This window comes from Erythrolamprus reginae, chromosome 9 (assembly GCF_031021105.1).
Source record: "Erythrolamprus reginae isolate rEryReg1 chromosome 9, rEryReg1.hap1, whole genome shotgun sequence".
Taxonomy (NCBI): domain Eukaryota; kingdom Metazoa; phylum Chordata; class Lepidosauria; order Squamata; family Dipsadidae; genus Erythrolamprus; species Erythrolamprus reginae.
Window position 1 is genome coordinate 5,371,784 of NC_091958.1, and position 15,598 is coordinate 5,387,381.

Here is a 15,598-nt window from a genome sequence, read left to right on the forward strand (position 1 = left end):
AGGAAGGAAGAGTAAGGGAGGGAAAAGGAGAGAAGGAGGGAAGGGAGGGAGGAAGAATAAGGGTGGGGAAGGAAGGAAGAAAGGAAGGAAGGAAGGAAGGGGGAGGGAAGGCAGGAAGAAAGGAAGGAAGGAAGGAAGAGTAAGGGAAGGAAAGGGAGGGAGGAAGGAAGGGAGGAAAAGGAAGAAAGGGAGGGAAGGGAGGGAGAGAGGGAGGGAAAGGAAGGAAAGAAGGAAGGAAGGGAATTGGAAAAAAGCTAAAACTTGGAAGTGCCAAAGAAAGAAAGAAAGGAAGGAAGAGAAGAAAAGAAAAGAAAGGGAAAGAAAAGGAAAGGAAAGAAAAGAAAAGAAAGAGGAATTACACAGCCACTTCGGAACTCTGAAGAGTTGGGGGCAATTCATCCCATTCCCTGGAATACAAACTCCCCGAATTTAGTGAAGAAAAGACCCCGAGCGGGGAAAGAGGCGTCTCGTGTGAACCCGCGTGGACCTTCCCCGTCTCCTCCGCCTGCGTGAAACACCCGTGAAGGCAGCTAAGCCTCCTGACCTATATTTGAGGGGGTGGCGATGAAAGCCGCCTGTCTGTGGGCGCCGGGGCATATTCCAGAGGCTGGTTTTTTTCCCTAAAAAAAGACCCAATCACGCAATTCCACCATCAGGCGAGGAATAATCTGGCGGGGCGCCCCTTTCCCACGAGGGGGGAAAGCGAGGAGACCCACGGGGCAAGGGAGGGGTATTTTCTCCCAAGGTTTCGGCGTGGACTCAACGCTCAGGCGCTTCCAAGCCGATTTCCGTAGATCCCAGTCAATGGGACGCTATGAAGCCTCACTGAACACGCGTGGGACTCGCTTCGGAGTGACTCCGCTTGGCGTGAAAATAGGCCCGCTTGGAAAGGCTGGGAATTCTTCGCAGCCTTTGCGAAACGGAGTTTAAGAGTCTTTCTTTCTTTCTTTCTTTCTTTCTTTCTTTCTTTCTTTCTTTCTTTCTTCCTTTCTTCCTTCCTTCCTTCCTTCCTTCCTTTCCTTTCCTTTCTCTTTCTTTTCCATTATTTACTGTATCAGATTTTTCTGTCGCCCGCTCGACAGATGCCATTCTGCCGAGAAATTGTTGGCCTTTTTTAGGCTCGCCTTTCTTGACATCTAGAAGGAGGGGGGGAATCCGTTTATAAATAATATCCGAATTAAAGACGGAGCGCTAAGTCCCCAAAGCTTTGAAGAAGTCGCGACAGGCCGAGAAGCCTTCGGATGGGGTCGTCCCACCGTTTCTTTTCCCTCTGGATGTTTGTCAAGGACCCCGGAGCTGTTCTGGTCTCTCTCTGTCTCTCCCCCCCAACCCGCTTTAATTAATTTGGGGTCTTTCCTCACTTTTTGACGTTATAAATGTGGCATATTTAAACGTCTTAGGAACGCGTTAAATAGGGGAAATGCTGACTTTTCCTTTTCTCTCTCTCTCTTTCTTTTTTTCTTTCTTTCTTTCCTTCCTTCCTTCTCTGTCTCTCTGTGTTTCCTTCCTTCCTGACTTCCCTTCCTCCTTCCTTCCTTCCTTCCTTCTTTTTTTCTTTTTCTCTCTGTGTCTCTGTGCGTTTTTTCTCTTTTCTCTTTCTCTGTCTTCTTTCTTTCTCTCTCTCTGCCTCTCTGTGCATTTGTTTGTTGCCTTCCTTCCTTCTTCCTTCCCTCCTTTCTCTTTCTTTCTCTATTTTTCTTTCTTTTTCTCACTCTCTTTGTGTGTGTGTCTCTCTCTCTTTCTGTGTATTCTTTCTTTCTTTTTCTTTTTCTCTGTTTCTTTGTGTATTCTTTAATTATTTATTGTGTTTCCTTCCTTCCTTCTCGCCTTCCTTCCTTTTCACCTTCGTTCCTTCCTTCGTTCCTCCCTTCGTTCCTTCCTTCCCTCATTCATTCATTCATTCACTTATTTATTTTTCTCTGTTTCTCTCTCTCTTTCTCTGGGTTCTTTCTTTCTTTCTCTCCCTCTCTGTGTTTCTTTCCTTTCTTCCTTCTCGCCTTCCTTCCTTCCTTCGTTCATTCATTCACTTATTTATTTTTCTCTGTCTCTCTCTCTGGCTTCTTTCTTTCTTTCTTTCCTATCTTCTTCCTTCCTTTCCTTCCTTCCTTCCATCCATCCTTCCTTCTTTCTTTTTTTCTTTTTTTCTTTCTTTCCTTCTTTCCTTCCTTCCTTTCCTTTCTCTTTCTTTTCCATTATTTACTGTATCAGTTCTTTCCATGTTAGAAAAACGACCCTCCCCTTTGGCACACCAGGGAGAGTCACTTGCGGGGCGGGCGGGGAAGAGAGAGCAGCGGACAGGCGGCCAAAACCTCCCGAGAGTTACTTAACATTTTGCCGCGGTTGCTAAATCAAGGCGGTGGAGGCGTGGGAGAGAAACGTCAATGAATTAATTAGATATTTATTACAAGCCAACAAAACAAAACAAATTGCCCGGGTTTACTTTAGCGATAAATCATCCTCTTCAATTCTCCCCCTCCCCCTCCCGCCACGTTCTTTTATCTCCCCGTTCACCCGGAGTTCGATTCCCAGTAAGGGGCTAAATATTATGAATATTAATATTGTTAGTAGACTAATAATAACATTAATAACAGAAGCGTCAGATTGTTGTTATTATTATTATTTAACTGAGCACGAGTCTTCGGAGAGGGGCGGCATACAAGTCTAATAAATTATTATTATTAATTATTATTATTTTTAAAGCTCCGATTGCCGGGACAGGGCCGAAGCTTTGCAAACCCGAAGCCGACCCGATCGCCGAGGCTGGAACTCGAGTTTTGCAAAAGAAAAGGCGGCGACGTCACCAAAAGGAAAGGCGGCGAGTGTTGGTGTGGGTGTGTGTGCGTGCGTGCGAGGAGGCGGGAGAGGAAGACTCCGCGAGCCCCAGCGCGTAAAAAAAAAAAACACGAGCCAGCCAGCCAGCCGGGCTGAAGAAGAAGAAAGAGGCGGGGCCTAAAAGAGGGCCGTCGACTCCGGCCTGTCAATCAAAGGCGGGGACGCTCCGCCAAAGTCCCCCCCCCGCCCGCTAGCAACCCTGCGCGGACCTGACCCGCAGTCCGTCCCAGATCAATAGGAAAAGTGAAGGCGGAACGAGAGAGAGCGCGCGGCGGGCGCCGGCGGGAGAAGGCGAGAAAGGAAGGAAAGAAGGAAAGAAAGAAAGGCGAGAAGGAGGTGGAGAAAGACGAAGAGGAGGAGGAGGAGGAAGGGAAAAAAGAGGAGAAGGCAGCAGCAAGCAGCGGACTCAACTCCCCCCCCCCCTCTTGCTAATCTCCACCACCACCCCCTTCTCCCTTCACCCACCCCGACTTCGCCAATGCTGGGCAGACTTTACGCGCGGCGCCGCTAAAAAGAAAAGTGCGCAGAGCGAGGCTTGGGCCCGACGCTGCAACTTTTCTCCCTCTCTCTTGCGGGCTTCTCCTCGGCGCCTCCTTTCCTTCCCCCCCTCCCTTCTCTCCTTTCCCCCTTCCTCCCCCTCCCTTCCTCCCCACCCTCCTAGCCCCCCACCCCGCCATGGCATTTTCCCAGCTGGGCTACCAGTACATCCGCCCGCTCTACCCGACGGACCGACAAGGGAACAGCGGCGGCGGAGGAGGAGGCGGCGGCGGTGCCCATAACGCCGCCGAGCTCAGCCCGGCCGGTTCGCTTTGCGGCGTTTTGTCTTCCATGTACGGCGCGCCTTACGCGGCCGCCGCGGCTGCTCAGGGCTACGGGGCCTTCCTGCCTTACGCGGCCGAGCTTCCCATCTTCCCGCAGCTGGTAAGGACGGAGGGGGGAAGAAAAAGAAACGAACGCGGTTCCCTTCCTCCCTTCCTCTCCCGGACCTCTCAAAAAAAACCCCAAAACTTACTTTTCCTCCGTTTCCTTCCTTGCGACTTTGCAAAAGGCGGGAGCGGATTTTTTTGGAGGCGGAAAAAAAGGGTTGGCGAGGGGACCCGATCCCTGTCGGCTGCAAAGCTTCACTTTCTTTTCTTCCCCCCCCCCCCCACTCTATTCTTTTTTTGTGTGCTTTAAAAAATGGAGAAAGGAAAACCCTCCTGGATTTTGCAGAGGGGCGCCCCGGTCCCCCCCCCTCTTTCTCTCCAGTTTTTTCCCCAAAACTAGCAACCGGATCTTCGAGGCGAATAATAGTCGGCGGGCCGGGTTTTTTTTTTTTTTAAGATCCTTCCCGGGCTGGGACTCTCTCTCTGCGCTTCTTCGGCTTTTCTGAGGTGGGGGGGGAAGTTAAGGGACAGGATCGGAGGCCGTAGGAAAAGAGAGGGAGGGGGAGAGAGAGAGAGAGAGACCCACCTTCGGGAGCTCACCGGAGAAGTTCGGCCGATGTCCTTGCTGGTCAAACCGGCAAGAAAAGCCCGCCGAAAGGTTGGGGAATCCGGGTTTTTCATTTTAATCCAATTATTTAATGTATTTGACTTTATATGCCGCCCGATCCCGTGGGACTTTTAAATCTTTATGAAACGGAGCAAGGTTTGGCTTTCTTTTAAGAGTTGGGCCGAACTTTTGTGTATTTTATTAGCTTCGTATATCGAGGAATAAATGACATTTTTTATTTTTATTTTTAAAAAAGAATAATAGGAAGGGTCCTATTTAGGAACGCGACAGAGAAATAATACGAAAGGGAGAAAGTTCGGCTGGAGTTGATTTCCCCCGAATAGAAGGTCGGGAAGAAAAAAAAAGTTGGAGAGGGGCTGTTTTGATTTGTTTGAAAATGCTTTTAAAAGGCAAGAAAGAGAGGGAGGGGGAAGGAAGAGGAAAGAGAGGGGGAGAGGGAGGGAGAAAGAAAGAAAGGGAAAATAGAAGGAAAAAAGAAAGAAGGAAGGAAGAATAGAAGGAAGGAAGGAAGGAAGGAAGGAAGGAAGGAAGGAAGGAAGGAAGGAAGGAAGATTAAGAGGCCTAGAACAGCTTTCCTGTAAGGAAAATCCGGACACCTCATGCTATTCGCCCTTAGTTACTCATTTATGCAGGAAGCAGATAAAATAGAAGATCTGGAGGGTTTTGATTGACAGCTCCTCGCATTGCTGGGCAGCTTTAATATAATTTATCCCCTCCAATATGCAAAAGCGGGGGGGGGGGGGCTGTCAAAGGAAAGCACCATACTCAGACTTTTGCCAGATTCCGACTGCCAGATTTTCCCCTTTTATTATAGAAATTGAAAGCAGCCTTTTTTTAAAAAAGAAAGAAAGAAAGAAAGAAAGAAAGAAATTCTAATCTTCCCAGGGCTGCCTTCTCCTTTTAAAATCCACACATTCCGATATTTTCACCCTCGTTTTTTGCAGCCCAGAACCAACTTCAACGTTTTCTGCAGGAGAAAACCAACCTACTTTTTTAAAAAAAGACTTTGGTTGAAATTCCGTCTCTCCAAACTTCAGCCAAAGACCCAAAAGGTGCTTCCCGCCCCCCTCGAGACTGTTTTTTTAAAGACGTTTCTCTCCTTATCTAAAGAAGATTCTCCAGCTCTCACCTGGAGACCCATAACTAAGGGGAGAATCTCTTTTATCCCCTTGGGGATTCCCTGGTTTAATTTAAAAAAAAAAAAAGCTGTCTTCATCTAACCCCGTCAGTTAACGGGCGGCTTCTCTTTGGAAGCTTTTGCTAAAAAGTGGGGTTTTTTTTGTTGGCAATCGTTTTTTAGGCTTCGTTTTCTCTCTCTCTCTCTCTCTCTCTCTCTCTCTCTCTCTCTCTCTCTCTTGAAGGAAGGGGATTAGACGGCCTCCCCTCCCCTTCTCTGCTTCGTTTACTGTCGGACAGGTTAAAACAAACGGGGGTGGGGGAGAGAAATGGATGAATCCCCCCCAAAATGGACAAAGGGGTTGTGTGAACTGCAGCCTCAGATTTTCCCTGTGGTTATTTTTGGATAAAACGGGGGTGCCTTGAGAGTTTGTTGAGTCCACCGACCAAGATTTGGGGTTGCATTTTTGTAAAAACAACCTACCTACCTCCCTCACTCTCTCTCTTATTCTCTCTCTTTCTTTTCTCTCTTTCTTATTGTCTTTCTCTTATTCTGTCGTATTCTCTCTCCTTTTTCTCTCTTATTCTCTCCTTCTCTCTTATTCTCTATCTCCTCTCTCTTGTTTTCTGTCTTTCTCTCTCCTTTTTCTCTCTCTTATTCTCTCTCTCTCTCTTATTCTCTCCTTCTCTCTTATTCTCTTCTCCCCTCTCTTATTTTCTCCCTCTCTCATTCTCTGTCTCTCTCTCTTACTCTTTCTCTTATTCTCTCTCTTTCTCTCTCCTTTCTCTCTCTCTCTCTCTCTCTCTTATTCTCTCTCATTCTCTCATTCTCTATTTTCTTTTTCTCTCTCTCTCTATTTTTCTCTATTTGTCTTATTCTCTCTCTCTCTCTCTCTCTCTCTCTTTCTGTTTGTTTATGTGTGTGTATGTATATGTGACCATTCCTGCTTCTAACCCACCTCCCTTCTTTGCTCTCCCACGGCTCAGGGCACGCAATACGAGCTGAAGGACAGTCCCGGCGTCCAAGCGGCGGCCTTCCCGGCCCCTCACCCGGCTTTCTACCCTTATGGCCAGTACCAGTTCGGCGACCCGTCCCGGCCCAAGAACGCCACCCGCGAGAGCACCAGCACGCTGAAGGCCTGGCTGAACGAGCACCGCAAGAACCCCTACCCGACCAAGGGCGAGAAGATCATGCTGGCCATCATCACCAAGATGACCCTCACTCAGGTCTCCACCTGGTTCGCCAACGCCCGCCGGCGACTCAAGAAGGAGAACAAGATGACCTGGGCGCCCCGCAGTCGCAGCGAGGACGAGGAAGGCACCACCTACGGCAGCGAGGACGGCGAGGGCGAGAAGCGCGACCCCGACGACGAGGAGATCGACCTGGAGAACAGCGACGGCGAAGCCTTGGACGGCGCGGTCGGAGCCGGGGGCCAAGCCGGGCAGCTGCTCCTGAGCGTCGGGGAGCAAGAGGAGGGAGAGGGCCGGGAGGTGGACGCGGAGGCGACGGCGCTGCGCCTGCCTTCCCCGCGGGAGCCCCCCACGTCGGAAGACGAGGAGGAGGAGGAGGAAGAAGAGGACAGTTCCGATGGCTTGGAGGACCTAGCCGGCGCCCAGGAGCGCTTCCTGAAGGCGGTGGAAGCGCGGCGACGGCGGCGGCGGCGATGCCCTTCGACGGGACCCCCGGCCTCCCCGTCGCTTCTCCGCCCTCCCAGCCCGCTTGCCCAGCCCGTCCAACAGCCGCCCAAACCCAAGATCTGGTCTTTGGCAGAGACGGCGACCAGCCCTGATAACCCCTCGCGCAAATCGCCCCCTGGCGGCGGAGGTGGAGGAGGTTCCCCCCCGACGGCCCCCCAATGCCTCCCCCAATCCGCCGCCGCGCACAGACTGGTCGCCGCTTGCCCGCTGGGCAAATTCGCCGGCTGGTCGTCGGGCCGGGCTTTCTCGGCCGCCGCCGCCGCTCCCCCGCACGCCTCCCACCCGCTGACTTTGCTGAACGCTCCCCATCTTTTGGGACTGGCGGGGGGCAACTCCGGCACGGCGGCGGCGGCAGCAGCAGCAGCGGCGGCGGCGGCTCTGGCGGCTTTTTCCAGATCGGCGGACCAGGCGCCGAGCGCGGAAGCCTGCGGAACAGGTAACCACTGGACGGGAGGGGTGGGCGGGGGAGAGAGAGGAGGCTAAAGCAGCCGCAGTATGAAAGAGAGGGGCAAGGTTTGTTGCGGGTGGGCAGGGAGGCGAGAAGACCCCCTCTCCTTGGTTGATTGAAATAGATTTGAGGTAGGGGGGCTTCGGGGGAGAGCGCTGGAAGATGGATTTTATACCCGGTTTTGGCCCGGTGAAGTTTTTTTATGAGAGGATAAAGCGCCTTGAACGCGGAATTCTCCCTGGCTGCGTTCCCACGGCCTGCTAAGCTCCCCCCAAAGAGGCATTCTCTCTAACCCTAGTTTAACTTGATGTACGGATCCAGCTCTGGGCTGGATATGTTTTTCTGTCGGTCGGGTGAGACTGAGAAATTGGCGAGGACGATCGAGGAATCTTGGTTCGGGTCAGGCGGGACCGGCGAGTTGATCGTGAAAACCCAGCCAGCCAGGAATACGGGGTGGCCAGCTTAGAAGTTGAGGACCTGGAATTGGGGAAGAGCCAAAGGTACCCGAAATAAATATGCCAATAGGTTAAAAAAGAAAAAGAATCAGTGCGTGAGAAAATTGCAGAAAACAGTTTGAAGAAGTGGGAGGGAAGTCCTGGAGGGTGGGGGAGGGATGATAGATAGATACAGATAGAGAGATAGATAGATAGAGAGAGAGAGAGAGAGAGATGATAGATAGATAGAAAGAAAGAAAGAAATAAATAAATAAATAAATAAATTTTTTTATTGGCCAAGGTGATTGGACACACAAGGAATTTGTCTTGTGTGTCAAATCACACTTGGCCAATAAAAAAATCTATTCTATAGATAGATAGATAGATAGATAGATAGATAGATAGATAGATAGATAGATAGATAGATAGATAGATAGATAGATGATAGATAGATAGATAGATAGATAGATAGATAGATAGATAGATAGATAGATAGATAGATAGATAGATGAGAGAGATGATAATGAATGGACAGACAGATGGTAGATTATATATGATAGAAAGATGAGAGAGAGATGATGGATGGATGGAGAGAGAAAGAGAGAGAGAGACGAGAGAAAGATGTTATATAGTCAAATAGTTATTTCGGATTTTTCATCTGTGTGGGGAGAGCCAAGAAGAATCTGCGACTGGAGGGAAAAAAATCCCCTTAAAAAACAGATTTAAGCCTTTAGCCTAAAAGTGTCCGTGGTGGGATGGGATAGGGAAGCGTTGCTGGCTCCAGCTTCTGGTCTGTTTTAGGAGTTTTCTTCAGTTTGTGGTTTGCATCAACAGTGAAATCGAACAGGGATTGATAAAAATCCCCCCCTACACACACACACCGGTCAGTTTCCAAAGGGGGGGGGGGGCTGGGAAACAGAAGCGGAGGTTTTTGTAGTCCAAAACCGATTTTCTTGACTGCTGACAGTGTGTGTATTGTTTTGTTTTGCTTTTTCATCCTGTGGATTCGGGGAAACATTCTTGTGGCTACTTTCTCTGGTTCTGCGCCCGGATGTCTCTGCATTTGATTTTTTTCATCCAAGCCATGAAAAGGTGGTTTGGAGGCCTGGGGGAGGGGGTGTCTGCTAGAAGTCCTCTCCCCCTTTAGCTCCTTCCTCAGCAATTGAGTGGGCCCTGAAGAGTAAAAGGAGGGGTAAGAGCTCAGGGAATCAAAGAAGGAAGAAAGTGGAATTAAAAAACAGGACAGGATGGTTGAAGACTTGGGAACTGTGGACCAGATGTTATTGTTGTGGCGGTTGTTTGGTCGGGTGCTTTGGCCCCAAAAGTTCTAAAAGAATGAGATGAACTCAGGGAAGGATAGAAGGAGGAGGAGGAGGAGAAAAAGAAGAAAGGGGGGAAAATCACGGTTCTTTGCAGCAAGACAACAACAAAAGGATGTCTCTCTTTGCTTTCGTTTGTTGTAGATCGATCTAGTGCCTTGGATGTAGAGAAAAAGTTAATAAAGACAGCTTTCCAGCCAGTTCAGAGGCGGTAAGAGTTTATCTATTTCCTAGATGAGCAGATGTATGAAAAGGGAAAGTTAATGGGGTGGGGGGAAGGAGCGGGTGCATTGGCTTAGAAAATCGGTTTCACTTGGAATTCAATTGGTCTGGTTGCTACTCAGCCTTCTAACTTCACCAAAGCCAAAATAAAAATAAAAAATGTCGGGGAAGCGGTTGCAATTTACTTCCAAGCACACTTTAAGAGGGTCAAATCAAGATTGTATTATTATTATTATTATTATTATTATTATTATTATTATTATTATTATTATTATTATTATTATTATTGTCAGTACAACACAGCAAACAAGATCACTATGCTGGATTTTAAATTTATTATTATTATTATTATTATTATTATTATTATTATTATTATCATCATCATCATCATTATCATTATTATTATTAGATTCAAAAGGTGGCGCTTTGCCCCCTTGTCTAAATTTTGTACTTTAGCCTGCTTGTAGTGATTTTAAGTCTAATTATTCTCAACTAATGTTGATGTTTCAAATTATTTAAAAAAAACTCTTTTATTTTTTAAAAATACTGGGGTGATTCAGACAAAACAGTTTGTCTCTCTGTGTGAATGTGTGGGCAGGGCTTGGGTTTTCTTTTTAGTGTTGTTAGAATAAATTGCCTCCAGTTCATACTGCAGTTCAAAATGGACTTTATTTAAAAAGTGGTTTAATAGATTAAAGATTTGACACTCGGTTAGGAAATTGTGTGTGGAGAAAGAAGCTGTTAGGCTACATGATAATTAACCACTTAAACCACCAATATAAATGAGCAGGACTAAGCAAATCAAAACCTAAGTCTAAAAACAAAACATTTTGGCTCCTGACCATTTTCAAAGCTCAAAAATTTGTGTTTATTTTTTTTTAAAAAAAAATGTGGATATGTATCTACAATATAGGCACAACACAAGAGGATTATGCATGTCTTAGTCCACTAACATCAGAAAAGTCAGTTGGGAGGGTTTTTTTAAAAAAAGAATCTCTTGAAAATAGAAAGGAGAAAAGAGAATGATAATAATAATAATTTTCAAAGTGGAAAGCTAACAGCAGCTTGCAAATTGTGTGGCACCTTGCATTTTCGTAATTAAAATAATTTTAAGTGGAAGGTTTGGTGCAGAATACATTGGTGCCCCTGTAAAAGTGGAGATGATCTATTAACCTGGTATTGCCGAATTAATTAAAAGCATTCCAAGGCCTTCAGGACTGGCCCGTGGTTTTATTTTATGGCTGGAGAGCCAAGGGAGACGTAATTCTCCCCCTTCAAATGCTAATTCCACAATAAATTTAAATTAAGAAAGAAAAACTCTGCTGTATCCCAGGAAACCTTGATTAGCATTTTGCTAATATTAGCTCAAACTCAAAAGTATGAGATATATTGCCATTTAATCTACACGTACCCAAACCTGTATTTTCTCTATCTTTTTTTTTCTTGTAGGCCTCAGAACCAACTTGATGCAGCTATGGTTTTATCAGCGTTGTCTTCATCATAGTTAATTCTTTTCTCTTTTTTTAATTATTGTTCTAATGGTTGTAAAATAAAATTATCTGTATAGTTACAGCTCGCGTGCATGTCTGTGTATTAATTCAAACAAACAAATGTGTGTGTGTGTGAGAGAGAGAGAGAAAGAGAGAGAGAAAGAAAGAAAGAAAGAGAGAGAGAGAGAGAGAAAGAGAGAGAGAGAGAGACAGAGAGAGACAGAGAGAGAGAGAGACAGAGAGAGAGAAAGCTCCATTTCGGTTAATTCATCTGGATTCGTGAAGTATTTGTTTGGGTGAAGCCTGATGTGAGAAATAAGACGTTCCTTTTCTTTTGTATATATACACTGCTTAAAATAAAATAAAGGGAACACTCAAAGAACACAGCCTAGATCTGAATGAATGAAATATTCTCATGGAATACTTTGTTCTGTACAAAGTTGGCTGTGCACAACAGCATGTGAAATTGATTGTCAATTGATGTTGCTTCCTAAGTGGACAGTTTGATTTCACAGAAGTTTGATTTACTTGGAGTTATATTGTGTGCTTTAAGTGGTTCCCTAAATATTTTTTTGAGCACTGTATTTAGAGAGAGCAAAAACACCCGCGCCAAACGTACATAACTGTGAACCAAACTGTACAAGAAAGTTATATATATATACATACAGTATAACTATATAGATATTTTTGGCATTTAATAAACTGTTGCCACTTTGACTACGCTTTTTCTGAGACCAGACGGAAACTGGATTTGCATTTATTTTGATGGGCGAGAAACATTCTTTGACACTTGGAGAAGGCTGTGCTTTTCTAAGAAAATACAGACAGACAGACAGACAGACAGACAGACACACACACACACACACATATTTTTCTGTTGAATGACTTTTGTGTCGAAGTCTCCCTTCCTTTTTATTATCAGCAAAAAATAAGTTGGATGCATACATGCATACATATATACATGCCTGTCATGGTTTTATGAAAAAGAAAGAAGCGGGGGGGGGGAGAGACAGAGAGAGAGACGGGCAGAGAGACAGAGCAAGAGACAGAGGAAAGAGACAGACAGAGAGAGAGAGACAGAGACACACAGAGAGAGGCAGAGAGCGACAGAGAGACAGAGAGAGACAGACACACAGAGAGAGGCAGAGAGAGAGAGACACACACACACACGCAGAAAGAAAGAGACATTGAGACAGAGAGAGACACACAGAGAGAGAGAGACAGAGAGGGAGAGAGCGCGACAGAGAGGCAGAGAGACAGACACACAGAGAGAGAGAGAGAGAGAGAGAGAGAGACAGAGGCAGAGAGAGGCAGAGAGAGAGAGACACACACACGCAGAGAGAGAGAGACATTGAGACAGAGAGACAGAGAGAGACACAGAGAGAGAGAGAGACAGAGAGGGAGAGAGCGCGACAGAGAGGCAGAGAGAGAGACAGACAGACAGACACACACACACAGAGACATTGAGACAGTGAGAGGGAGACAGAGACAGAGAGAGAAGGAGACTGACTTTGCTCAGAGGGGGGATGCTTTCTTCTGAGGCGTTTCAGACTAAGGGGCCCCTTGTCTTTAACCCCCCCCCCATCGCTTTAAGGATTGCTCCGGCCTCGTGGCTGATCGGAACCGAACTTCCTTTGAATAACACGGGCACTGCTGCCATTAAAAGTTTCCCGCGTGGGCAAAAGCGCAACTAAGCCTTTTAAGCAAGCCAAGTCACTTTTGAAGAGGAGGACGAGTGGAGGGGGGGGGGTTGTCTGTGCAGGCCAGGCGCTAGGTCGTCCTCCCCTCCCCGTTTTATTTATTTATTTTTGTTTCGGGGTGCAGAGAATCAAAAAGTTGATGCGAATTGGATGGGTGGGTGAGTTTTTGGGTGGGGATTCCCAAACCCGGCTGAAGGTCTCTAAGGTTAAGGAGACGCCAGGCTTTTGGGGGGGGGGGGGGGGGCGTCGCAACTGAAAGAGAAAGGGGGAGAAAGTATGGCTCTTCTTTTCTGGGGGGGAGGGTCTCCTCCCCTCCTCCTCGCCCCTCCTCGAAAGAGATCTGAGCAAATGATCTTGCTCTCTCTCGCTCTTGCTCTCCTGTGGTTCTTTTACGCCCATTAAAAAAATCTTCATTTTATTTATTTATTGGATTTTTTTTAATGTGGGAGGGGGCCTCGAGGGTTAGGTGGGTGGGTGGGAGAGGACGGGGGGGGGAAGAATCTCCGAAAGTAAAAGGCGAATTGGAACCCACAACATCTTATAAACAACCTTGGACTTCTGCTTTGGAGAAAAAAGAACCTAGATCGGGAGCGCCGCCTGCAGGCAGAAAACGGCACTTCCTCCTTGGCTCATGAAACCTCCGCCTCGCAACCGCCCGCGTTTACTCGGAAGTAAAAGTCTCGCCCACTCCGGACAGGGGGGAAGAAAGAAAAGAAAAGAAAAGGATGCCCAGGTAAGTTGGCCCGGACGCGCAGAGTTTTCCAAAAAACAGGTTTTTCCTTTGTACCCCCCTCCCCTTCTAGTCTGCCCTGGTCCATCTAGTCTGCCCTTATACTATTTCCTGCATTTTATCTTAGGATGGATCTATGTTTATCCCAGGCATGTTTAAATTCAGTTACTGTGGATTTACCACATTTGCTGGAAGTTTGTTCCAAGCATCTACTACTGTTTCAGTAAAATAATATTTTCTCATGTTGCTTTTGATCTTTCCCCCAAGTAGCCTCAGATTGTGTCCCCTTGTTTTATTTGTTTGTTTGTTTGTTTGTTTGTTTGTTTCTTTGTTTGTTTGTTTCTTTCTTTGTTTGTTTGTTTGTTTGTTTGTTTGTTTGTTTATCTATCTATCTATCTATCTATCTATCTATCTATCTATTTATTTATTTATTTATTGAATTTGTATGCCGCCCCTCTCCGTGGAATCGGGGCGGCTAACAACAGTGCTTGTTCTTGTGTTCACTCTCCTAACTGCACTTTCCTAATTGCATAGTGAAAGCTGGGGGTGGGTGGGTTATTATTTTTTTGGGGGGGGGGATGTTGCAAAGAAAGCGAGTTTGGACCCACACCGGTCCAGTTGCATTTTGGCCAGCGGGAGGGAAGCGTGGAAAAAAGTGATGGCCGTATGGGGAAGGAAATTCGCCCCGATCTGAGCCCCGACACCCCAAGGACCCTATTATTCGGTGTTGGTTGGAGATCGATTTTCTTCGCCTTTCTCTTCCCCCCCCACTCAATTCTCTTCCCCCCCCTTCGGGAATCGAAGGGCAGCTGGTTTGAGAAAGATGTTAAGGGGGAGGACGATGTTACGCGTTTTTGAAGAGGGATATTCATCTGTCCTTGTAAAAACAAAAGCTGGAGAAGGGAGGGGGTGTCTGTCTCTCCCCCCCCCCCAAGTAAAGTTTGGCTGCTGACTTTTCTTAAGTCTCGAACCTGGTGCTCTCTGAGCTTGGATGGTTTTGCGTGCAGACGTTTCACCACCAAACTAGGTAACATCAACAGTGCCAGTGAGTGTAAGGGTTTGCTGCTCCCTGTCTGTAAACAGTAGCTTGCCTTGCCAATATTGGCAGAAGTGTAATTTTCTCCCAGGTAGTTTTTTTTATATTATTATTATTGTTGTTGTTGTTTTGTTGTTGTTATTGTTATTATTAAGACATTGTTTTATGTTTGTTTGTCTGGTGTTAATCCCTATTTATCTGAGTGTTGGAGGCTGGAGAGGGGCCCAGGGGAAGAGCCTTCTCTGTGGCAGCCCCGGCCCTCTGGAACCAACTCCCCCCAAAGATCAGAACCGCCCCCACCCACTTTGCCTTTTGTAAGTTGTTGAAAACTCACCTTTGCTGCCAGGCATGGGGAAATTGACACCTTCCCTAACTACTGTTTATGTATGGTTTGATAGGGTTGTGTGAGGGTGGAACAAGAAGCAATGGGTGGAAACTAATCAAGGAGAGAAGCAACTTAGAACTAAGGAGAAAATTCCTGACAATTAAAACAATTGATCTGTGGAACAGCTTGCCTCCAGAAGTTATGAATGCTCCAACACTGGAAGTTTGTTGGATAACCATTTGTCTGAAGTAGTGTAGTTTTCCTGCCTAAGCAGGGGGTTGGACTAGAGGACCTTCAAGGCCCCTTCCAACTCTGTTGTTGTTGTTAACAACAATAATATCATCTACAGTTGTATCACAGTGACCAGTTGTTTTACCAGATTTGGAATTAATTAGAGCCCCACCCAGGGGCCTAGGCGTTGTAATATATTCTCAAAGTATATATTATTAATACTATTACTATTATTATTACTATTACTATTTTATTCACAAAAAACAGTAATACACAGCAAACCAGATTGATGTGCTGGATTTCGTATCACACTATCACAAGTCGAACACTTCCCAAGCATCTAGGACTGTGTGATGTATTTTCATATGATACACGCATATCTAAGTACGGTAGCCTTTTGCATCTGACCGATCGCGATTTTGACAATGTTTATTGTTTTCAAATGCTGGTTGAGGTCTTTTGGCACAGCACCCAATGTGCCAATCACTATTTGGGCCATCTGTACTGGTTGTTGAATTGTTTT

General features: G+C 46.5%; 1 protein-coding gene across 1 annotated transcript; it reads left to right on the forward strand.

Moving 5' to 3' along the window:
• The first annotated feature begins 2,989 nt into the window (after positions 1-2,989).
• On the forward strand, positions 2,990-11,135 carry IRX3 (iroquois homeobox 3). The gene is made up of 4 exons (XM_070761913.1): positions 2,990-3,753; positions 6,430-7,576; positions 9,486-9,552; positions 11,013-11,135. The coding sequence occupies exons 1-4, from the start codon at positions 3,508-3,510 to the stop codon at positions 11,065-11,067; spliced, it is 1,515 nt and encodes a 504-aa protein (XP_070618014.1). The 5' UTR covers positions 2,990-3,507; the 3' UTR covers positions 11,068-11,135.
• Positions 11,136-15,598: the final 4,463 nt, after the last annotated feature.